Genomic DNA, 26,059 nt, shown 5'->3' with positions numbered 1-26,059 from the left:
TCAGCTGACCTCTCCGAGCCCCTCCCTTCTCAACTGGTTCACAGACTGTTGCTGCTCTGTGTGTGCTGAAAATCCCCTTGCCCTGCTTCAACACTCCATCTACACATCACCCTGCCTCGGGAAAGTGCAGCTGGTAGAGCTGCTGCCTTACAGTGTCAGAGACCTGGGTTCGATCCTGTCCTCAGATGCTGTCTGTGTGGGGTTTTCACCTTCTCCCTGCCTGTGACCGCGTGGGTTTTCTCCGGATGCTCCGCTTTCCTCCCAATCCCAAAGACGTGCGGGATTATATGTTAATTGGCCCTCTATAAATTGTCACGTGTGTAGGAAGTGGAGGTGGAAGTGGAGTAACATCGAACTAATGTGAACGGGCGATCAGTGGTCGGCGTGGACTCAGTGGGCTGGGGGCCTGTATCCATGCTGTTTCTCCAAACATAATCAAAACCACTTGCATTCGGCCATCCCCTCTCCTCCTCTCTCCTGTTGGGCAGAAGATATAAAAGCACGTATTACTCGATTCAAGGACACCTTCTTGACTATTGAACGGCCCTCCCATAAGCTAGGGAGTAGTTCTGATCTTGTAACCTACCTTGTTTTCAGACCTTACACGTTTTCTCTATCTGTAACAATGTAATGCTGTAACACTATATTCTGCACTCTGCTATTTTTCTCTTTACGCTAACTGTTGCACTTGTTTGTCATTTGATTGTACTAATGTACAATATGATTTGAAGATAGACACAAAAAGCTGAGTAACAGGCAGCAACTCTGGAGAGAAGTTTCGGGTCAAGACACTCTTCAGTCTCGACCTGAAACGTCACCCATTCCTTCTCTCCAGAGATGCTGCCTGCCACGCTGAGTTACTCCAGCATTTTGTGTCTATCTTCGGTTTAAACCAGCATCTGCAGTTCCTTCCTACACAATATGATCTGACTGGATAGCACACAAAGTTTCTCCCTGTATCTCGGTCCATGTGACTGTAATAAACCAATGCCCATCCTTGCTCCTCCTGGGGCTCAGCAGCTGAGTCCAGGCTCGGAATCTACAGCAGAACCACTCCTATCCTTCCAGAGAGCAGACTACAAGAGAAACCCAGCGGGCCAGGCAGCATCTGTGGAGGGGAATGGCCAGACTGAAACACAGAAACATAGAAAATAGGTGCAGGAGTAGGCCATTTGGCCCTTCGAGCCTGCACCACCATTCAATATGATCATGGCTGATCATCCAACTCAGTATCCTGTTCCTGCCTTCTCTCCATACCCCCTGATCCCTTTAGCCACAAGGGCCACATCTAACTCCCTCTTAAATATAGCCAATGAACTGGCCTCAACTACATTCTGTGGCAGAGCATTCCAGAGATTCACCACTCTCTGTGTAAAAAATGTTTTTCTCATCTCAGTCCTAAAATATTTCCCCTTTATCCTTAAACTGTGACCCCTTGTTCTGGACTTCCCCAACATCGGGAACAATCTTCCTGCATCTAGCCTGTCCAACCCCTTAAGAATTTTGTAAGTTTCTATAAGATCCCGCCTCAATCTTCTAAATTCTAGCGAGTACAAGCCGAGTCTATCCAGTCTTTCTTCATATGAAAGTCCTGACATTCCAGGAATCAGTCTGGTGAACCTTCTCTGTACTCCCTCTATGGCAAGAATGTCCTTCCTCAGATATGGAGACCAAAACTGTACGCAATACTCCAGGTGTGGTCTCACCAAGACCCTGTGCAACTGCAGTAGAACCTCCCTGCTCCTATACTCAAGATGGGACCTGACCCAAAATGTCATCTGTCTAATTCCATCCACAGATGCTGCCTGACTCACTGAGTTCCTCCAGGACTTTGTGCTTTACTCAACACTCCAGCATCTGCAGACTCTTGCTTGCTTTCCCCTCTCACATTAAACCCGTGCCCTCTAGCCTGGATGCCTCTACCCTGGGGTTAAAAGGCTGTGAGCGTTCACTTTATCCATCACCCTATCTATTCCCCTCATGATTTTACACAACTCCAAAAGATCACTCTTCAGCATCCTGCGCTCCAGGACGGAGCGACACACTACTCCGAGTGTGGCCTCACTAACGTGTTGTACGTCTGTGACATAACATCCCAACTTCTTTACTCAATGCCCTGAATGAAGAAAGCCAACGTACCAAAAGCCTTCTTGACCACCCTGAAGTCCAGTGCGTCAAAAGCACAGAATGGCAACTTGGCCGGCGAGGGCGAGGTGGGTCAAAAGGCCTGTTTCCATCCTGTATAGCTCTATGACCCTCTGACTGTAAGTCAATGACATAGAGTTTGCAATGTGTGCCTGAGCCCTGTCTTGCAGGTTTAGAGAATAGTTTAGTTTAGAGATACAGCATGGAAACAGGCCCTTAGGCCCACCGAGTCCACGATGATTTGTGATCGCTCGTACCCACTAGTTCTATCTTACACACTAGGTACAATTTACCAAAGCTAATTAACCTGCAAACATGCGCGTCTTTGGAATGTGGAAGGAAACTGGAGCACCCAGAGAAAACCCATGCAGTCAATAGACAATAGGTGCAGGAGTAGACCATTCGGTCCTTCGAGCCAGCACCGCCATTCAATGTGATCATGGCTGATCATCCCCAATCAGTACCCCGTTCCTGCCTTCTCCCCCCATATCCCCTGACTCCGCTATTTTTAAGAGCCCAATCTAGCTCTCTCTTGAAAGCATCCAGAGAATCTGGCTCCACTGAGGCAGAGAATTCCACAGTCACAGGGAGAACGTATACACTCCGTACAGACAGCACCCGAGGTCAGGATTGAACCCGGGTCTCTGGTACTTTGAGGCAGCAACTCAACCGCTGCGCCACTGTGCCACCAAGCAAACTCTTTCTGTGTGCGCGCTGGTGTTGTGTTGGGCCGCAGTGACCACCGTTAACGTTGCCCCTCTCTCAGGGCAGCGGCTGTCAGTGCCCCCAGCCTGCTGGAGGAGAACCGGGTGTTGCTGAAAACGCCGCTGACCCATCGCAGTAGCTACGACCTGAAGGAGCGGCGGCGCATCGGCAGCCAGACCAACGTAGACGAGGCCAAGTTCCAGAAGATCCCGACTGACGAGCTGGAGGCGGAGATGTTGGCCGTGGCCGATCTAGACTACATGAAGAGTGAGTGTGTGCGTGTGTGTGCGCGGGGCAGCGTGCAGGGTGAGGGTGGTGTGGGCCTGGAACAAGCGGCCAGGAGTAGTGCTACAGGCAGATACGAAAGTGGTGTCCAAGAGGCTTTTAGATGGGTGCAGGGAATGGAAGGATATCGATCACATGCATGCTGAGGAGTTTAATTTAAACACAAAGTGCTAGAGTAACTCAGTGGGTCAGGCAGCACCACTTTGAAGAAGTTAAGCTCCAGTGCGAAATCTCCTCAAGGTGTGCCTACTTTGAAGAAGTTCTCCTCCTCTCCCCGCTGGGGGTCTGAAGAAGGTTTACGACCCGAAACGTCAGCTACTCCGTTTCACGGTTACTCCAGCATTTTGAGTCTATCCTCAGTATATCTGACCCGCTGAGTTACTCCAGCATTTTGAGTCTATCCTCAGTATATCTGACCCGCTGAGTTACTCCAGCATTTTGAGTCTATCCTCAGTATATCTGACCCGCTGAGTTACTCCAGCATTTTGAGTCTCCAGCATTTTATCCTCAGTATATCTGACCCACTGAGTATATCTGACCCACTGAGTTACTCCAGCATTTTGTGTTTTGCTCAAGATTCTGGTGACGGCAATATCCTTATGACTGTTCTAAAGGATCACTCTTCTCAAATATTGTTATCTACTATTTAATGTGTTAAATTTAACATCTTGGTGTTTGATGTATTACACAACAAGGTCCTCAAAAGTATTCCAAAACCTCCTTCCCATTTGCATCAGAACGTTGATCAAAGACAGATTATTGTTGTATTCTGGTCTGGATAGTGTGGGGAAAGATAGATGAATAGGCAAGGGCTTCACCTCCCTGCTTGTACCTCCCCTGCCCTAGTTCCTGATTGGCCTTCCTTATGTACCTCATCTCCATGGCCTATCCAATCCCCTCCCTATCTGCAGTTCTCTCTCACGCTCCTGCTCTTTCTCGAACTCTTTCTCACTTGCTCACTCTTCACCTCTTGCCCGATCTGTGTCTCTCGCTTGTTCCCTCCCTCTCACTCGCTCTCTTGTTCTCTCTTTCTCGCTCTTGCCCTCTCACCCTATTTCTTGCCCTCCCACTGTCTTGCTCCCTCCCTCTTGCTCTCTGTCTCACTTACTCCCTTTCTCGCCCTCTCCCTGTCTCACTCTCTCTGGCTCACTCCCTCTTGCTCCCTGTCTCACTCACTCCCTCTCATTCTCGCCCTCTCACTCTTTTCCTTGCCCCTCATTCCCCCCTCGCACTCATTCAAACGTCCATCCTAAATAGGCTTTAGTTCACCTGCTCTGATCCCCCATTTTGTAGCTGCAAGTGAGATTTTGTTTGTTCTACATTTCCACTCCACGGAATTGCCTTGGGAGGTGTTTAAACGCAGGTTGCAGAACTGCTGTTGGCAACAACTGCATTTGATCAGGATGTGTGAGGAATGTGTTCCGGGAACCAATCAGGAGGCATCAGAATGGTCCTTGCACAGATAGCCTGAGGTGTGTGTGGGCTGTACATAGGTGCAGTGCATGTCCTTACCTCTGGTTACCTGCTCCCAGAGCTGGCTAGAGCAATGGTAATGTTTGAAGCTGCAGGGACTCCCAAGCCCCCAGCTGCTGGGGGCACCTGTTGGGGGGAGCGTCAGCAGCCCCCCTCCAACGAGGAACCAGCAAAGTCGGTGGAGAGTCGGGAGTCCGAGGCCGGAGGTGATCTCCCACAGATGTGGAGCAGAGCGGGTAAGATTAATCGGTGAGATTGAAGAGCTCGGAAAAAAAGAGCTTTAAAATAGCCAAAATACCGCAGAGGCTGGAAACTTGAAACACAGTGGCTCAGCGGTAGATTGCTGCCTTACAGCTCCCCTTCTTTTTCCGAGCTCTTCAATGTCAGGGTCATAGTCAACCTGCGTTCGACCCTGACTATGGGCGCTGTCTGTACATAGGTTGTACGTTCTCCCTGTGACCGCATGGGGTTGTTCCGGGTGCTCTGGTTTCCTCCCACACTCCAAAGACGTACAGGTTTGTAGGTTAATTGGCTTCTGTAAATTGTGCCTAGTATGTAAGATAGAACTGCTGTACAGGATGATCGTTGGTTGGCGTGGACTGTTCCGCACTGTAACTCTAAACTAAACTAAACTATAAACACACTCTCCATGGTGCTGGTATCAAACCCAGATGGCACAGGTTTAAGGTGAGAGGAAGGCGTTTGAAGGTGGGTATTTTTGACACAGTGCTTGATATCTGACTCACTGCCAGAGGAGGTGATGGAGTTGTGTACAATCGCTGTGTGCAAATGACATTTAAATAGTCAATGAAATGAGCGAGGCATAGAGGACACAGAAGGACACAGAGTGTTGGAGTAACTCAGTACGTCAGGCAGCATGTCTGGAGAACATGGATACATGCTGCCTGATCTCCTGAGTTTGTGTCCCTTTTGTGTCTTAACAGAAGGGCCTGTTCCTGTTCAGTACAGCTCCCCTGCAGCTGAATAATGCAGCGTTCACCTGCAGCAAGGGTCACGTACCCTTGGCTGCAGATTCCCATCTTTTCCTGTTCCCATTTCTGGATAGGATGGGAAATTCCTGTTTACTCAGAAACTGATTCCATGTTGGGGAGAGAGCGGGGGCAGTGGATTTAATGTGGGGGTTGATACAGGGCAGTGGGGAGAAAGCGCGGGGCAGTGGGATTAGTGTGAGGATCGACACACTGCTGATTTACTCGTGCAGGTTAGTGAGATAGGTTTACTCGTGGTGTCCACGTCGAGTGGTGTGCTGTGACTGAACTTCAGAAGTGTCTCAAATTCAGTGAGGTGCTCTCACTTTCCCTCATCCCAGACCTCCCCTCTCTCACCAGCCCCTCCCCCCACTCCCCCTCACCTTCTCCCACCACCACCCTCACTTTTCCCCCACCTCTTCCAACCCCACCACCTCCCCATCTGCCTCCCTTTCTCCCCTCCGCCTCCCTCTTCCCCCTCCCTGTCGCTCCACTGCCCACATTCTCTTTCCTCCCTCTTCTATCCCTCCCCTTCACCAACCTCCCCCCCCCCCCCCCGCTCCCTCCCTTCCTCCCCTGCTCCCCACTCCCCCACCTCTCTCACTATCTCTTCCTGCGCCATTTCCAACCTCCACTCTCACTCAGAATCGTGTGGAAGGCTCATCGGCAAGAAACGTTATCTCACTCTCACTCCACACATGCTGCCTGCCCCACTGAGCATTTCCTGTTTTATTCCCAGCCTGCGCCACCCTGTTTAATCTGTGTGTTTCCTCCTGTTCCCAGTTCCCTGTGGTTCAGCTCACTGCCGGATGCATTTTAATACCATTGGTGCCACACTCAGTCCCTTCCTCTCCTGCACCTCCCTTCTAACCAGTCTGACCTGTCTGACTCCCTCCCCTCCCCTCCCCCTTCAATGCCTGCAGTTCAAACAGCCCACTTCCTCCAGCGCTGTGTTTGTGGCTCAATATTCCATCATCTGCAGCCTCTCTTGTCACCTGCAAAGTGTGGATCCTGCATTGCTCTGATGGACATGTAGGTGTGGAAGTTGTCACCATGAGAGCGGTGTGCTGGTCAGGCCAGCTAGATCCGTCCAATTAGAGTGAAGGCAAGGGGTTAGGTGCTGACCCGTGAATCGTCCAGAGAGACTTCTCCGGTAGGTTGTTGTGGCTGTGGTGTCTCCTGCATTTATTTACTGAATCAGAACTAGCTGTCTCCAGGCAGCTTTAGACCTCACCGCATTCGAAAGGCCGAACCTACTGCATGTCGCATTTCAGGACCTAATGCATACACGTTTGCATTCTGGGGCCGGACATGTTGCAGGCCGTGTTTTAGGGCTGAGCATAATGTGTGTCTGTGTGTCAGGACTGTTTCGAAACCGAACACAGCACAGTGGGGCGATGGTAGAGTTGCTGCCTTACAGCAACACAGTCCCGGGTTCGAGCCTAACTATGGGTGCTGTCTGTACGGAGTTTGCCGGTTCTCCTTGTGACCGCGTGGGTTTTCACCGGCTTCTCCATGGTTTCTCCCACACTCCAAAGACAAACAGGTTTTGTGTGTAGGTTAATCGGTAAAAATTGTAAATTGTCGCTAATGTGCAGGATAGTGTTAGTGTGGGGTGATTGCTGGTCGGCACGGACCCGGGCTGTAGGGCCTGTTTCTACACTGTATCTCTAATCTAAACTAAATTAAACACTGCGCATCTATGTTTCGGAATTAAGTGTGCTGCACTGTGCCCAAAGGGTGCTGTTCGTCACCCTTGTGGGTCTGATTGTGCTGCGAGTTTGCATTTCAGCTCAAACACTCTTAGTGTGTCCGTGTTTCAGGAGCGAACATACTGTGTGTCCGTGTTTCAGGAGCTGCGTATTCGTATTTCAGTAGCCTGCGCTTGCGTGTTTCAGGAGCAACTACACTCCATGCCTGTGTGTCAGGAGCACATGCTTGGAATCGCAACAGGAATTTTAATCAGGAGCTGCGTTTTAGGGGAGCCTGGAAAAGAGGGAGAGGGGGTTGAGGGCCACACTGATCAGTGTGGGCGGGGAAGGCAGCTCGAGGGAAGCATTGGTGGGGTGTGAGTGGGTCAAGAGTCAAATGGTGAACGTTCTGACAAAGAATCTTCGACCTGAAACGTTGACTCTGGATCTCTTCCGTGGCACAGTGGTGGAGTTACTGCCTTGCAGCGCCAGAGACCTGAGTTCGATCCTGACTATGGGTGCTGTCTGTACGGAGTTTGTACGTTCTCCCTGTGACCACGTGGGTTTCCCTAGTGGTCCCTAGTGTACAAATTGTCCCTAGTGTATGGGATAGTGCCAGTGTAAGGGATGATCACTGGTTGGCACGGATTTGGTGGAGTGAAGGGCCTGTTTCTGTACTCTATCTCTAAAGCCTAAAGAAGCGGCCTGACCTGATGAGTGTTTCTGGTACTATATGTTTTTTTTATTCTAGATTTTTATTCAGTTCTTTTATATTTAAACCAATGTTTGATACCCGACCATATTCCATCTACACAATCTATGCCACTTGTGATTTAATACCTCTCATGTCACCCCTCAAACAGCCTCCCTCACTCCAGGGAATACAAACCCAGTCTATCTAACCTCTCCCCATAGTAAAGTCCTGCAATCCAGCCAGCTAGCATCCTGGCGATTCTCCTCTATGCTCTCTCGAGTACAACAACATCCTTCCTGCATTGTGGTGATCAGAACTGCACACGGTATTCCATATTTGGCCTTACCAGTGCTTCATAAAGTTGAAACGTAACGTCCCACATTTATATTCTTCACCCCGATGCCGCACCATCTACCTGTCTCACCACTTTCAGAGAACTTCAGACTTGAACGCCAAGGTCCGTTAGTGGCATTTAAAAGACTTCTATTTCGGCACGTGCAGGGAATGGAGGCATGTTGGTTATGTGTAAGTAGAAAAGTGATGGTCTTAGCATCATGTAGAAACATGGAACTGCAGTTACTGGTTTACAAAAAAGGGGACAAAGTGCTGAAGTAACTCAGCTCGTCAGGCAGCATCCCTGGGGATCATGGATAGGCGACGTTTCAGGTCGGGACCCTTCATCAGTCTGATGACATATGAAGGAGGCTCCCAACCTGAAATGTCACCTATCCATGTTCTCCACAGATACGCTGAGTTACTCCAGCACTATGGCACAAACATTGTGGACCAAGGGCCTGTTTTTGTGTCCTGTAGTTCTGTTCATCATCATTCCTCAGCACCCACCATTAATGTGCATGTTTTATCTCTATTTAACTTCCCAAAATGCAAAATCTCACACTTGTCAGGATCAACACTCAATCCAATTTTCCATCCAATCTCCATCCTGCTGTTACCTTAGACAAACATCACTAACTTTCATATCACTGAAACATGAGATTACAAAATATTATAACCTTATTTAATAATAGTCATAAAGGATGTTACCTGGGCTTGTGGGCTTGAGTTACAGCGATAGGTTGGATAGGCTGGGACTTTTTTCATTGGAGCGTAGGAGACTGAGGGGTGACCTTATTGAGGTGTACACGATCATGAGGAGCCTGGATAAAGTGAACGCTCACGGTCTTTTCTCCAGGGTAGAGGATTCTATAACTAGAGGGCACAGGCTTAAGGTGAGAGGGGAGAGATTTATGAAGGACTTCAGGGGCAACTTTTTCGCTCGTAGGGTAGTGCGTATCTGGAACGAGCTGCCAGAGGAAGCTATAGAAACCGATACAATTACAATTTTTAAAAGACATTTGGACAGATACATGAACAGGAAGGGTTTATAGGGATATGTGCTAAATGCAGTCAAATGGAACTAGCCCCGTATGTCAACCTAGTCGGCATGGTGTGCCGAAGGGCTGTTTCCATGCAAGGAAAAGAAGAGCAGGAAAGGTAGGGCACATGCAAAACACAAAGTGCCCAGATGAAGTCAGCAGGTCAGGCAGCATCTGTGGAGCTACCCAAGCAGAATATGAGGTGCTGTGCATCCACATTGCGTGTGGACGGACAACGATTCGGGTCTGGACTCTTCTTCAGACTGATGGAGTTGGGGGAGGTGGCTGGAAAAGAGAGGTGGGAGCAGGTCCAAGCCTGGCAAGTGATAGGTGGATACAGTTGAGGGTGGGGGGGTGGTGGTAGGCAAATGGGTGGAGTAAGTGACAAAGGATGTACAGGAGACAAAAGAATGTCAGGAGAGAGGAGAGAAGTGTAACGCTGGCGGGAAGGATATGAGTGGAAGGGAATCGGAGGTGGGAGAGGGGGGTTACAGGGAAATGGTGGGCTTGGAGATGGGGGATGAGGGAAAAGGAGCATGGCGTTCCGTGTGGTGGGAGTTCATGGGAGGGATGTGTGCGCACTGAGGTGGGGGTGGGAGGAAACAGGGGTATTGCTCGGAATTGGAGAATTCAATTATCATACCGTTGGGTTGTAAACTCATTGAGGTTGGACAAAAACAGCTGGAGGAACTCAGTGGGTGTGGCAGCATCTCTGGAGAAAAGAAGTAGATGATTCTTCAGGTTGAAACCCTTCTTCAGACTGAGAATTCCCTTCTGCAGCTGTACAGTTGTGCAGGGTCCTGGTGAGACCACACCTGGAGTATTGTGTGCAGTTTTGGTCTCCAAATTTGAGGAAGGACATTCTTGCTATTGAGGGAGTGCAGCGTAGGTTCACGGGGTTGATTCCCAGGATGGCGGGACTGTCATATGTTGAAGGAATGGAGCGACTGGGCTTGTAAACTCTGGAGTTTAGAGGGATGAGAGAAGATCTTATTGAAACATTTCAGATTATTAAGGAATTGGACACGCTAGAGGCAGGAAACATGTTCTCGATTTTGGAGGAGTCCAGAACCAGGGGTCACAGTTTAAGAATAAGGGGTAGGCCATTTAAAATGGAGATGAGGAAAAACTTTTTCACCCAGAAGGTTGTGGATTGTGGAATTCTCTGCCTCAGAAGTCAAGGTAGTGGAGGCCAATTCTCTGGATGCTTTAAAGATAGAGTTAGATAGAGTTCTTAAAGATAGCAGAGTCAAGGGATATGGAGAGAAGGCAGGAACGGGGTACTGATTGTGGATGATCAGCCTTGATCACAGTGAATGGCGGTGCTGGCTCGAAGGGCCGAATGGCCTATTCCTGTACCTGTTGCCTATTGAATATTGAGGTGCTGTTACTCCAGTTTGAGTGTGGCCTGTCTGGAAATGGACGAGGCCTAGGACAGAAATGTCAATGTTGGAATGAGAAGGGGAGTTAAAAGGGTTAGTAACCAAGAGATTCAGCAGGCCTTGACAGGCCGATGTTGAGCAAAACGGTTGCCGAGTATGCGCTTGATGATGAGCACAGGTTCGTTGGGCCGAATGGCCTGCTTCTGCCAGGTGTTTCGAGAGGCGGTCCAATGGGCACGCTGCGCTCGGGGTAGGGCGATGGGAACAGTAACGTGACCCCGCCTTCTCTCCACAGGTCACCGTTTCGAGGATGTCCCCGGGGTACGTCGGCACTTGGTCAGGAGGAGCAACAAGGGAACAGTCGTCCACGTCAGCAAGGACCAGTCCGAGCTCTACCCCAAGGCCAAGAAACCCGACCGGAAGCCACACGAGGTGAGACCCCTCCCTCATGCCTTTCCCCTCACTGTCCACACTCTCGCAAACCACTCCAGAACGGGGCGGGAATCTGGAGCTAAACACAAATTGCTGAGGGAACAGTTGGTCAGGTAGCATCCGTTGAGTTTCTCCCACCACCCCAGTCACCCTGCTCCTTTCCCCTCCTGCTTTTCACTATACCTCCATAAACGTGACAATAAACAAAACTGAACTGAACAGCTCATCTCCTGGGAACACAAAAATGCTGGAGAAACTCAGCGGGTGCAGCAGCATCTATGGTGCGAAGGAGATAGGCAACGTTTCGGCACGAAACGTTGCCTATCTCCTTCGCTCCATAGATGCTGCTGCACCCGCTGAGTTTCTCCAGCATTTTTGTGTACCTTTGATTTTCCAGCATCTGCAGTTCCTTCTTAAACAGCTCATCTCCTGTCCTTGGGTCCCCCATTTCCCCTTCCTCTCTCCCCTTCCACCCACGTTCCCCCCTCCGGCTTTACATTCCTCTCCTCCTCTTGTCTCCTTACCTGACCGATGTCACTTACTCCACCCATGTGCCCCGATCACCTCCTCACCTGCCAGGCTTTGTGCTGCCCCCACCTCTCTTTCCCAGTGTTCTCCCCCTACTCCATCAGTCTGAAGAAGGGTAGTCTGCCCATTCCCTGCACAGATGCTGCCTGGCCCGCTGAGTTCCTCCAGCAGCTGTCAGCCGTTCCCTGGGATCGGGTGCTGTGGGTGCTCACACCATGGTCAGCATCGTAGCCAGTGGTTGTGGAGTCCCGGGGGGAGGTGATTACTGTCTGAGACTCCTCCCAGGTGAGAAACCTGCTGCATAGTTGGTGAGGAGCAGGCAAGGGGAGGAGCACGGCTGATCATCCCTCCCTTAACCAGGGACACTGGTCGAACTCCCCACACAGCACATCAAACCTGGAGCTTGGTTGCTGCCTGTTGGTCACCAGCTCTCCACTCACTCTCCGCGGGTTTAACTAAAACGGGCAGCAACTGAGGAGGAAGGATGGCGCATTACCTTGTGAGTAGACCGGGGTGCGGTGAGCTTACACTCTATCGGTGTCGCAGGGCTGTTCCAAGGCACCGATTAACGTCAGCGGGAACGGCAGACGGTGTCGGCAACGATCGCTGAGCCACTGTGCACAGTGACAGCCCTGTCAGTGAGCTGCCTGCACCAGGCGGGACCTGCAACCCCGACACAGTCTGTGCATGGAATGGGACCGTGTACACACCGCGTTAACGCTGCTGAGAGTTGGGGAACGGGCTGTGTGTGGGGTTTTGTGTTCGATTCACTGGCCATGGGTCGCAGTGTTCCGACTAAAAGTGCTTAACTTGGTTACGGGTGGATAAGAGATTCACCAGGAGTTACCTGGGCTTGCGGGCTTGAGTTACAGGGGGAGGTTGGATAGGCTGGGACTTTTTTCTTTGGAGCGTAGGAGGCAGAGGGATGACCTTATGGAGGTATGCAAGATCATGAGGGGCCTGGATAAAGTGAACGCTCACAGTCTTTTTCCCAGGGTAAAGGATTCTAAAACTAGAGAGCACAGGCTTAAGGGGAGAGGGGAGAGATATAAGAGGGACCTTGGGGGCAACTTTTTCACTCGGAAGGCAGTCGGTCTCTGGAACGAGCTGCCAGAGGGAGCTATAGAAGCGGATACAATCATTTGGACAGATAGATTGATGGAAAGGGTTTAGTGGGATTTGGGCCAAACAGAGGCAAATGGGATGAGCCCAGTATGTCAACTTGGTCAGCATGGACAAGATGGCTGAAGGGCCTGATTCCGTGCTGTACTGCTCTACGACTCTATGACTCTGCTGAGAACTTTTTATTTATTCATTCACACCCAGTGGACAGCACAGGCAATTATTGTCCATCCTTGTTGCCCCATCCCCAGGAGTCACATAAATATGTGTAGATCTGGTCACCCCAGTGCCAAGTGTGGATGCTTTGGAGAAGGTGTGGAAGTGTTTTTTTTTTTTTAAGAATGCTGCCTGCATGGGAGGCTGTTAGTTATTAGAATAGTTTAGACAAACTTGGAGTGTTTTTCCTTGGACACCAGAGGATGAGTGAGGGGAGACCTGTTAGAAGGGTATAAAATTGTGTGAGGCATTGATAAGGTGGGCAGTTAGAATCTTTTTCCCAGGGTGAAAATATAAAAGACTAGAGAGCATACCTTTGAGGTGAGAGGGGCAAAGTAATAGAAATGTGCATGGCAAGTGTTTTACACAGAGGGTGGCGAGTGCCTAGAACTCATTGCCAGGGTTGTGGTGGAGGCAGATATGATGGTGATGGTTGAGGCTTTCAGGTCGGAACATTGAAATGGAGGGGTATGGATCGCAGCGGGTAATGGAGATTAGTTTAACTTTGCATCATGTTCAGCACAGACATTGTGGGCCGAAGCGCCTCATCCCGTGCTGTAATGTTCTATGTTGTAACAGGGAGGATGGTAAAGCTCCTCTCCTGAATCAGTGAACATGATGGGTCTTTACTACAATCTACTGCGGTTTGTCACTGTCATATTGGCTTGTTTTGTATGAATATGGATTTATTTAGCTGTTTGAACTTAAAAATCCAAGTTGTCATAATGAGTTTCAAACTCCTGTCTTTGGGGAGTATGCTGGCTGCTGGTCTGGTAACCTAGCCAAAGTACAGTGGAAATATAAACATAGTGATTATCTGATTCAGCGCGGAGTATCTACTGGAGCCGCTAAGTCATACGGGATACAGGTCACCTAGAGAAATGGGCAGAGAAATGGCAGATGGAGTTTAATTCAAGCAAGTGTGAGGTGTACTTTGGGTGATCAAGTATAAAACGAAGGAATATGGTATATGGCAAGATTCTTAACACAGGGATCTTGGGACCCGAGTCCATAGCTCCCTGAAAGTGGCTACAGTGGTAAAGAAGACATTTGATATGCTTGCCTTATCTTGTGGATAAGATTCTGGGAGTCAGATTGCAGCTTTACAGCCTTATTTCAATGGTTCTTTATTATCACATATACGCACTGCACTGCACATTGACATTCTTGCACCCATCACCATATTTTGGCGCCATGCACAAAAGAAAAAGAAAAAGTCCAAAGCATTTGGAGTATTGTGTACATTTTTCTGAAAGAGGGTAGTGAGTACCTGGACAGATACTATAGTGGCGTTTAATAGGCACATGGATATGCTGGGAATAGAGGTATATGGATCATGTACAGTCAGAGGAGATCAGTTTAATCAGGCATCATGTTCGGAACAGACAATGTGGGCTGAAGGGCCTGTTCCTGTGCTGTACTTTTTAATGTTCTATGTAACCTATGGATCTAGGACAGGAGCATTAATTTGAGCATCCGTTGTTGTTGCCTCTCAGTTGTAAATGGAGGATGGGTGCACAGGATCTGTGCGTAGTTAACAGGGTAGTAGTTGAATTGTATTGTAGACGCGAGCAACAGCAGGTGCTGGAATCTGGAGCAAAACACAAAGTGCTGGAGTGACTCAGCGGGTCAGGAGGTGGAGGGGAGCTGTGGTACTTACCGAGTCGTGGCGCCGTACAGCACAGAAACAGGCCCTTTGGCCAAACTTGCCCATGCCAACCAAGATGCCCAGTCTAAACCAGTCCCACTTGCCCACATTTAGGAACCTTGTGATCCTTTTTTCTTGTTGACGGGGTGGGTTTTGGGGTGCGGTCGTGGTCGCGGGGTGTAACCGGCTCTCGCTGTCCTTTATCCAGGTGTTCGTTGAACTGAACGAGCTGACGATGGACAAGAACCATGAGATGCAGTGGAAGGAGACGGCCCGCTGGATCAAGTTTGAGGAGGACGTGGAAGAGGAGACGGACCGGTGGGGAAAGCCGCACGTGGCCTCACTCAGCTTCCGAAGCTTGTTGGAGCTCAGGAAGACTTTAGCACACGGTAACCACCAGGGTTTGCTCGGTTAATGGACTCGTGAAGCACCCAAGACAATCACTTGTCCCACCCCGCTCGTTCCTCCTCCTCCCTCCCGCCCAGCCGAAGATACAGAAGCGTGAAAGAGCTTCCCACAAGACTCGGGAATATCTTTCCCTCTGTTGCCATCCTTCCATAAGCTAGGGTACTGTCCGATTCACCTCTACCCTATTGTGGACATTGGTCTATGCAAGTGATGTGTTACAATGCTGAGAACTATATTCTGCACTCTGTATCTCCCCCTGTGGTCTATATCTGGATCCAGATGCCAGAGGAAGCTGTAGAAGCAGATGTGATTAACCACTTTTAAAAGACATTTGGACGGATAAAGGCATAGGAAAGGTTTAGAGCAAGGGTAATTAGCTGTAATCTAATAAGGCCGCATCCAAGAAACTTCAATTTAGATATACTTCAAAATGTACATTATTTTGTTAAAATAGCTCTCATGACTTACTAATGTTTTAATTGTGGCCATCAGTCAGGGAGGATTATTTTGTTGAATCTTCTTTTACTCTTTGGTATTTTAAATACGTTCATTTTAAGATTAAAACAAAAATAATAAAAGATGAACAAAAACATATTAATAAAAATAAAAGGATTTGTTCTACAAAATTTGGATTCATTCAAAAGGCCACATTTAATGGCCTAGAAGGCCGAATGCAGCCTTAAGGCCGCAGGTTCCCCATCCCTGGTTTAGAGGGATATGGGCCAGTATGCTAACTTGATTGACAAGGACAATTTGGGCTGAAGTGCCTGATTCCGTGGTTAATGACTGATCAACTCTGCACTTTGAGTATCACCTGGTCAGAATAGTGAATATCATCAGTGTACCTGCCTCAACTAGCTCCTCTGCCAGGTCGTTTGTGTGCAAGCCAGTCAAATCACACTTTACATGAATACAAACACAAATACAGCAGGTAGTACAAGGAGAAAAATGCCAGAATGTAGAATATAATGTTACAGCGTTATAGTGTTACAGTTACAAAGAAAGTGCAGATACAAAAACTGCACCTTCTGCAAATGAAGTAGGTTGGAAGATCAGGACTACACCTGACTTAGAACCATTAACTAGTCTGATAACAGCGGGGGAAAAAGCTGTTCCTGAATCTGGTGGTATTTGCTTACAAGCTTTTGTATCTCTTTGCCTGTCAGGAGAGAGGAGATGAGGGAATGACCACTGTTTGATTGGTCCTTGATTTTGTTGGCTGCTTTCCGGAAGTATCGTGGTGTAGATGGAGTCGACGGTGGGAAGTCTTGGGCAGAGCTGTTGTCAAACCAAGCTGAAGAAGGGTCCCAACCAAAAACGTCGCCTATCTATGCCCTCCACAGGTGCAGCCTGACCTGTTGAGTTCCACCAGCACTTTGTTTTGTTCATGGTTGAGCATCTGCAGTTCCTTGTGCCTCTGTGATGCATCCCGATGGGATGCCCAGCGTCTATCCGCAAACATAATTGTCAGAGGGAGCAGGGAGAGTCTACGTGGATGGAAGGCACATGTCCCACCAGCTGCCTCTCTGCCCACCAGGCAACAAGGCGACATTGTGGTGCAGCGACAGAGCTACTGCTTTACAGCACCAGAGACCCTGAGTTCCATCCTGTCTATGAGTGCTGCCTGTACAGAGATTGTTCGTTCTCCCTATAATCTGGGCGCTCCTCTTTATCCCCGCATTCCAAAGGCATGTGGGTTTGTAGGTTAATTGGCCTCTATAAATTGCCCCTCATTGTAGAACATAGAACTAGTGTAATTTTAGTTCAGCGTGGAATGATCACATTGAATGGCGGTGCTGGCTCGAAGGGCCGAATGGCCAACTCCTGCACCTACTGTCTATTGTCTATTGAAATAGGCCCTTTGGCCCACCGTGTCCACGCCAACCAGCCATTTCCATTACACTAGTTCTATCTTACCCACTAGGGACAATGTTACAGAAGCCAATTAACCTACAAACCTGCACGTCTTTGGAATGTGGGAGGAACCCGGAGAGAACCCACGTGGTCACAGGGAGAACGTGCAAACTCCATACGGACAGCACGTGCCGTTAGCATCAAATCCAAGTCTCTGGCGCTATAAGGAAGCAACTATCACTGTGGCACTGTGCCAATGAAAATCGATGGTCAGCATGGGCACAGTGGGTCTGTTTCCATGCGATGTCTCTCATCTAAACTAAATTAAACCAAGCAGCCGAGGCAGGTTGCGGGATTACCCAATGGGCCACAGATTGGGGTTGAGCTGCTAACGCCTTCATATCCCGTTTTCCACAACCAGCTGAGCTCTTGCTGATCCAACTCCCACTTGTCTTGTCTCCCTACAGGAACGGTGCTCTTGGACTTGGACCAGAGGACTTTGCCAGGAATTGCACATCAGGTGGTGGAACAGATGATCATCTCGGACCAGATCAAAGCTGAGGATCGAGCAAACGTTCTCCGTGCACTGCTCCTCAAACACTGGTAAAGTAACACTGGTCCTCAAAGAAGAGTCTATGTTTGCCATACGCACCAGCAAATTAAGAAATTCTTGCTGTAACTTAACAGGCTTGTACCTACAATACCAACAGATACATATACAATAATCAATAATACATTAAATTAGTAACTAATACTGGTAATCCATAATAATGTAACACATTACTAGACATAATAGATATCCGTAGTGCAACCAAAGACAAAGTCTATAGTAGTACCACAGTTGCTGAAGTTAGTGTTGTGCAGTGTTCAAGAGCTCGAAGGTTGCTGGGAAGAAGCTCTTCTTGAAACTGGAGGTCACGGTTCTCAGGCTCCTGTACCTTCTTCCCGATGGTAGCAGCGAGATGAGAACATGGCCATGGTGGTATGGGTCTTTGATGATGCTGGCTGCCTTTTTGAGGCAGCGCCTCCTGTAGATCCCTTCGATCTACCCGTGATGGACCGGGCAGTGTCCACCACTCCCGGTAATTCCTGGGCAATCGAGTTTCCAAACCAAGCTGTGATGCAACCAATCAGTAACCAACCATTGTACACCTGTGGAACATAGAAAGGTACAGCACAGGAACAGGCCCACCGGCCTGCAATGTCCGTGTTAAACTAATCTCATATGTCTGTACATGCTCCATATCCCTCCATTCCCTCCACATCCATCTACCTATCCAAAAAGCTTCTTAAATCACTTAATTTTGCTGCAATCGCATCTGCCTCCACCACTAACCCTGGCAACACGTTCCCGGCACCCACCACTCCATGTGTAAAATACCTTAACCTGCACATCTCCTTTAAACTTTGCCTCTTTTACTTTAAAGCTACGCCTTCTAGTCTATGACATTTTCATTCTGGGGGAAAAGGCTCTCTGTCTACCCTATCTATGCCCCTCATAATTGTATATACTCCTTTCAGGTCTCATCTCAGCCTCTTACGTTCGAGAGGAAAAAAATCCAAATGTGTCCAATCTCTTGTAGCTAATAACCCTTATTCCGGGCAGCATTCTGGTAAACCTCTTCTGCACCCTCTCCAAAGCCTCCACTACCTCCCTGGGGCGACCAGAACTGGACGCAATAATCCAAACGTAGCCTGGCCAAAGAGGTTCATTGAAGTTTTCATTGAGATCTCCTTAATCTTTTTATGACGTGGAGGTATGGTTGTGTGGAGTTTACAAGTTCTCCCTGTGATTGCGTGGGTTTCCTCTGGGTGCTCCGGTATCCTCCCACATCCCAAGGATGTGTGGATTGGTGTATTAATTGGCCCTGCTGTTGAGTGGTAGAGTGGAGCGAGTTGATGGGAATGTGAGAAGGGGGTGAGTGGAGAGGTTCAGTGTAAACGGGTGGGCTGAATGGTTTGTTTCTGTGCTGTATCTCTCACTGACTCCCAAGGTCGGAGAGGAACAAGCTGAATTAAAGCCACACTTTCTTGACATTAAAGTCACCCCAACAAGGACAAGGACTTCTCGTTTTCCCGCAACATCTCGACGGCCAGCCTGGGCTCGTTGATGGCCCACCACCAAAGTCAGAACCACATCGCCCCAAGCTCGGAGCCCTCCGTCACACAGCCGCTGATGGGAGAGAGCACGGATGCCGACGTCAAAGTCATGGTGGACAGCATCGAGGTCAGTAGTTCAGCCGTTCCCACCGTCTGCTGCTGTATCGTTGACCCACACTTGAAGCTTAGAATAATTGAGTCATACAGCGAGGAAATAGTCTCTTTGGCCCACCTTGCCCATGCCAACTCCTGGGCTAGTCCCATTTGCCTGCATTTGGCCCATATCCCTCTTAACCTTTCTTATCCATATATATCCATATCTGTGCAAATCTCTTTTAAAAGTCGTAATTGTGTCCGCTTCTATAGCTTCCTCTGGCAGCTCGCTCCAGATACAGACTATCCCCTGAATGAAGGAGTTGCCCCTGAGGTCCCTCTTAATTCTCTCCCCTCTTACTTGAAGCATATGCCCCATTAGCATCGTCTACCCTGGAGGTCTGTGGATTGAAATAATTGCCTCTCCTTGACTTGGCTTGGCTTTCCTGAGTAACATGGCCATCATTGACCAGACAACTCCCCCCGCTCTTAAGCTCCCCTCCTCATCTCCTCACCCCGCACCCGCTCCCATCCTCTCTCCCACCTCCTGGACCCTCCCTCCCCTCCCCCATTCCTCTCTCTCCACCCCACCCCATCTCACTATCATCTTTATCATTGCTTTAGTATCTGTCACTAAGCACCATCCTGTCATTGGTTCTGGCTATCTCTCCCTCCTGTGGTGCAGAAGGCATTCGGCACGCTTGTCTTTATTGGGAAGGTCATTTAGGACAAAAGTTGGGGCATCGTGATGCAGCTGTACAAGACGTTGGTGAGACCACACTGGGAGTGCTGTGTGCAGCCCTTGTCGCCCAGCTACAGGCAGAATGCCATTAGGTTGGAAAGATTCACCAAGATGTTACTTGAGCTTGTGGGCTTGAGTTATAGAGAGAGGCAAGATGGGCTGGGACTTTTATGTTTGGAGCATAGGAGGTTGAGGGGTGACCTTACCGAGGTGTACAAGATCATGAGGACTATGGATCGAGTGAACGCTCAGTCCTTTTCCAAGGGAAGAGGATTTTCCCAAATTAGAGGAGAGATTTAAGAGGGACAACTTTTTCACTCAGTGGGAAGTACGTTTCTGAAATGAGCTGACAGAGGAAGCTATTTGGATGGATATATGGTTAGGCAGGGTTTATGAGCTAAATATAGGCAAATGGGACCAGGCCGGCATGAGCGAGGTGGGCCGAAGGGCCTGTTTCTGTGCTGTACAGCTCTGTGACTGTGTAAGCTTGTATGATTCTGCCTGTAACCTCTTTCTCTATTTGCTACAGAAAGAGTGCCCGCTGTCTGAGATGACTAGATCACGTTCAAAGCACGAACTCAAGCTGATGGAGAAAATCCCGTGCAATGCAGAGGCCACTGTGGTGCTAGTAGGTGAGGAATGTGTGCTTCACGGTCCCAGGACAGGGAGCAGCAGACTGCTGCCCTTCAGCCGGTCATCGCATCCCGTCTTCACCAAGTGCCCCTTCTGAACCAAGTACCCCTTTGCAGCCAGTACCACAATCACCGCCACCTTCACCACAGTTTCATCCCCTTGGGAAAGATGTTCAAAAGTCGAGCTTACATGTACCGTCAACGGAACAGGGACATTCTTACTTGCTGCAGCTTTACAGGCCCATTAGCGCAATAAGACATCAATGAATATGCAATAATCTATAATAATCTGAAATAAAGGGGGGCAAGGTCAGTACCTTCTGTAACCCCCCCTTCAAGTCACACATGGTCCGTCAACATCAGTGGGTCTGCGTTCTGGAAAATTCTCCAATGTCACCCTGAGGGAGAGCCTTCACCACCCAGACTCGTCACCCTAAGGGAGAGCCTTCACCACCCAGACTCGCACTCCGTCCTGGAGAGTAAATAATCAATAATTGAATAAATTATTAGCAATTCATACTTTTTATTGTGCAAACAAAAATCCAAAGTGCGACCAAAACAGACTCCATAGCAGCTCATAGTTGCTGAGGTGGGATTTTAATTGAAAGATAAAGCATTGAAGTGGCCCTTCAGCTCACCAAGTCCATGCTGGCCATCGATCACCTGATCACACTAGTTCTATCTCATCCCACTCTCTCATTCACTCCCGACACACTAGGGGCAATTTAGAGCCGATTAACCTACAAACCCACATGTCTTTTGGGAAACCGATGCCCTGGAAGAAATCCAAGCGGTCACAAGGAGAACGTGCAACCTCCACACAGACAGCACAGCACCCGAGGTCAGGATCGAACCCTGTTGTTCGTGTAATGCCCCCTGGTGGTCGCTGGATAAAAGCTGTTCTTGAACCTGGAGGTCGCGGTTTTCAGGCTCCTGTACCTGTTTTCCCGATGGTAGTAACAAGATGAGTGTGTGGCCAGGGTGGTTATTGGTTGCTTCACAGCTCAAGCCCAGAGCTCACTATGAAGGGTGCTCTGTGAAACCATAGCCCTAGTACGATTCATCCACACATACCTGGGTGTGCCTTTATGCACAAACATTTATTCCTTGGACCCATCCTATCACATGTTTGAGGGGACAGTGCAGAAAGACCTCTACTTAATATCGAACCGCTGTTATAACAATCCTGGAAATATATTGAATGATCCGCCTGAAGAAGGGTCCTAACCTGAAACATTGCCTGACCATTCCCTGCACAGATACTGCCTGACGCGCTAAGTTCCTCCAGCATTGGGACTGAACTACGCTCTTAGTGAAAAAGCTGCTCCTGACGTCCCTCTTGACTCTCTCCCCTTTCACCTTAAACCTATGCTCGCTTGTTTTAGAATCCTCTGCCCTAGGAAAAAGACTGTGGGTGTTCACTTGATCCATGCCCTTCATGATCTCAACAAGGTCCGAATACAATTTGAATTTGAATACAAGAATACAAGGTCAACCTGCTACACTAAAGTCCAAGCTTGTCCAACCTCTCTCTATAATTGTAACCCTCAAATCCAGGCAACATCCACAATAGGGTGAAGTAACTGAGACAGTTCAGATCAGATTAAACTTTTTTTGTTGTTAATGTGTTATCTGTGTCGTGCTGGATAGTCTGACTCTACAGAAGAGAGAGGATTGTCAGGAAGCCTTGGCCAGTCTTGATACAAATGGAAAGAGCTCCCTGAAAGTGGCAGCACAAGTAGATAGAATGGTAAAGTTGGCGTGTAGCCTGCTTGCCTTCATTGGTCGGGGCATTGGGTATAAGAGTCAGAATGTCATAATGCAGCTCTGTAGAACTTTGGTCCGGCTGCATTTGGAGTGTTGCGTGCAGTTCTTGCGTGCACCTCATTACAGGAAGGATATGTAGGCTTTGCCGAGGGTGCAGAGGGGGTTTACCAGAAAGATGCCTGGATTAGTTTTGGAGCTACAGCGCAAAAAACAGGCCCTTTGGCCTACCAAAACCATGCCGACCAGCGATCTCCGTTACACTAGTAATCGCTACACACTAGGGACAATTTAGTTGGTAATAAACAAAGCCAATTAACCCCCACAAACCTGTTCATTTTTGGAGTGCGGGCGGAAACGAGAGCAGCCGGAGGAAACACACGCAGTCACGGGGAGAATGTACTAACTGCGTACAGACTGCATGCATCGTCAGGTTTGAACCTGGGTCCCTGGCACTGTAAGGTGGCAACTCTACCAGTGCACCACTGTGCCACCCCCAAGGGGGTATTAGCTACATGTAGAGGTTGGACAAACTTGGATTGTTTTCTCTGGGCAGTTGGGGAAACATAGAAATAAATACAATTATGAGAGGCATAGCTAGGGTAGACAGTTAGACCTTTTCTCCTACGCTTCCTCCTCGATGAAGAGGAAGATTGGGTCTTTACACGGCCTTTGTCACCCTCCCTGAGAACTGTGACCTCTGGGTCCAAGAGCAGCTTCTTCCCAACAACCATCAGGCTCTTGAACACTTCACAACACTAACCTCAGCAACTGTGATCATGTATGGACTGTCTTTGGTTGCACACCAGACTTTGTTTTTCACACTATTATGGTTACCTAGTCTAACAGTTATTAATTGATTGCATTATTGATTAATTATCTGTGTGGTATTGCATTTACAGTCTAGTGAAGCTACAGCAAGTAAGAATGTCATTGTTCCGTTGCCAGTACATATGACAATTAAACACACTCGACAACCACTCCGCCCACCACATCACAATGTCTGTCCTTCTGCTTTTGATGCGTAGTTTCAATCTCCCTAATAATCTTTGCCTGATATTCTGCTGTTTTCTTTATCTGACCATCACAAACTTCCTTCTTCATTCTATTTCCTTCATCAGGAAGCCCTTCCTGTGAATGCTGTGACTTTGCCCATGAGAGTAAGCCTGGTTTGTACACCAACTATTCCCTTCACTCTGTATCTAACCTGTGCTGTCCCTGCCCTTCATGTGTTTGATGGGACAGTGTCGTTGGAGTTCCACACATGTTCCTAACACATGTTCTCCTTGCCCTTGCTGTGTGTGACAGGGCAGTGTTGGTGGAAGCTTCACTCTGTATCTAACCCATGCTGTCCCTTCCCTTGGAGTGTTGAATGGAGGAGTGCTGCTGGAGATTTGCTCTGTATCTAACATGAATTGGGACTGTTTGACCGGACACTGTTGACGGAGCCAACATGGCATCTAGCCCAGCATATCCCTGCCCTGGGAGAGTGTGATGGCACACTGTTGAGGGATGCCCTTAGTATCTAGCTCAGAGTGTTCTGGCCCTGGGATTGTGCGATGGGACATTGAAAGGTTCTAACTTCTGTATCTAGTCCATGGTATCCCTGCATTGGGAATGTGTAATGGGACACCGAAGGTTCTAACTTCTGTATCTAGCCCATGGTATCTAGCCCTGAAAGGATGTGATGGAACATTATGGTTGGACATAACTTGGTATCTAGCCCACGGTGTCCCTGCTGTGGGTGGGTGAGATGAGACAGGCCAGAGGGCGCTCCACATGACTCTAGGATTCTCGTGTTCTTGCTTCCCTTCACCATGAAGTGCAGTGTTGTAGAGAGAAGCTCTCCCCTTGTTTCCCTCCAGGTTGCGTTGAGTTCCTGGAGCACCCGACCATGGCCTATGTTCGACTGCAGACAGCGGTGGAGCTGGAGTCGGTGTTGGAGGTTCCTGTCCCAGTCCGTTTCCTCTTCATCCTGCTGGGACCAACCAACAGCAACATGGACTACCACGAGATTGGCCGCTCCATCTCCACCCTCATGTCGGACAAGGTGAGGCTGTGAAAGGTCAGGGGGGGAGGGGAGGGGAGGTGCTCACCAACCCCACAATTACAAAGACAAGGGACTGCAGGTGCTGGAATCTTGAGCGATAAACAAAGTGCCGGATGAGACGCAAGGAACTAAAGATATGGACCAGACCCCTCACCTGAATCCACCTATCACTCGCCAGACTTTATCCCACTCCTGGAGAAGGGTATTGGCCCGAAACGTTACCTATTTCCTTCACTCCATAGATGCTGCTGCACCCGCTGAGTTTTCTCCAGCATTTTTGTGTACCTTTATCCCACTCCCACTTCTCTTCCAGCTTCTCCTCCCCCCCCCCCCCCCCCCCCCCCCACCCCCACCCGCCACTACAATCAGTCTGAAGACTCCCGATCTGAAACATCACCTATCCAATTCCTTCAGGGATGCTGCCTGACCCACTGAGTTACTCCAACACTTTATGTCTCCAATATACAGGTAGGTATAGTTTTATTAGCTAAAAGGGGACAAAAACTGCACAAACTCGGTGAGACTTCACCAACACCCTGCACAGTTGCAACAAAACTCCCTATTCTTAAATTCCACCCCTTTCAATTTAGGCCAGAATTTGCCACCATAACATGCCTGCTAGCTTTTTGTGATTCCTGTAGTGGAACACCTCAATCCCTCTGAACTTCACTCAACTGCAGTCTCCCCCTTTAGATAATAATCTGCCTGTTGATTCTCTTGCCAAAATGCAAGACCTCACATTCCCCCACATTAAACCCAATTTGCTAATCTTCTGCCCACTCACTCGATCTCTCTACATTCCATTGCAGAATTACAATATCCTGATCACAACATGCCTTTACACATAATTTTAATTCAAGGGTAAAATTGGAAACCATTCATATTGTTCCTTCCTCCAGCTCATTAATGTAGTGGAGCTCAAAACTGATCCCTGTGGTGCTCCACTTGTTATGTCCCAGTCTGAAGAGGACCATGTATTTCAGCACTCTGTTTTATATGAGAAGGCCAGACTTTAGTCCATCCTAACACACTTGCTCCAATACTGTGGCCTTTCATTTTATTCATCAGCCTCACATGTGGCACAATGCCTTTTGGAATTCTAAATATTCTATGGTTCCCCTCTAGTTACTCTGTCAAACATGATATCTCTCTCATCAAATCATGTTGACTGAGTTTAATTGTATTCGTTTTTCCTAAATTATTAACCACCATCTTGCCTAAGATAGCTGTTAAACCAACAAGCCTGCAGTTCCCTGCCCTTTTCCTTTCTCCGTTATTGAATCATTTTACAATCTTCTGGTTCCCTCCTGGATAGACGTTGGACAAGCTTTTCCCATTGATAGTAGGGAAGATTCAAACAAGAGGACATGACTTCAGAATGAAGGGACAGAAGTTTAGGGGTAACATGAGGGGGAACTTCTTTACTCAGAGAGCGGTAGCGGTGTGGAATGAGCTTCCAGTGAAAGTGGTGGAGGCAGGTTCGATTTTATCATTTAAAAATAAATTGGATAGGTATATGGATGGGAAAGGAATGGAAGGTTATGGTCTGAGTGCAGGTAGATGGGACATGGGGAAAATAATTGTTCGGCACGGACTTGTAGGGCCGAGATGGCCTGTTTCCATGCTGTAATTGTTATATGGTTATATGGAGTTTTGAGTTAACAATAATTACAACCCATTACCTCTGCAGCCTCTTCCTTTAAAACCAGTCCATCTTTAGCTCCCTGAAT

General features: G+C 48.6%; 1 protein-coding gene across 1 annotated transcript in view; it reads left to right on the top strand.

The window, feature by feature from the left end:
* The window catches only part of LOC129696099 (anion exchange protein 2-like), a 92,308-nt gene that overhangs the window by 47,006 nt on the left and 19,243 nt on the right, over positions 1 to 26,059 (top strand). Inside the window, 7 exon segments of the mRNA XM_055633550.1 lie at positions 2,912 to 3,117; positions 11,036 to 11,172; positions 14,895 to 15,075; positions 17,416 to 17,551; positions 18,992 to 19,175; positions 20,413 to 20,515; positions 24,145 to 24,329. Coding sequence (XP_055489525.1) covers positions 2,912 to 3,117; positions 11,036 to 11,172; positions 14,895 to 15,075; positions 17,416 to 17,551; positions 18,992 to 19,175; positions 20,413 to 20,515; positions 24,145 to 24,329 — 1,132 coding nt within the window.

The sequence above is a fragment of the Leucoraja erinacea genome, chromosome 4, assembly GCF_028641065.1.
Source record: "Leucoraja erinacea ecotype New England chromosome 4, Leri_hhj_1, whole genome shotgun sequence".
NCBI classification, from domain to species: domain Eukaryota; kingdom Metazoa; phylum Chordata; class Chondrichthyes; order Rajiformes; family Rajidae; genus Leucoraja; species Leucoraja erinaceus.
This window is presented reverse-complemented; position numbering and strand designations above follow the sequence as displayed.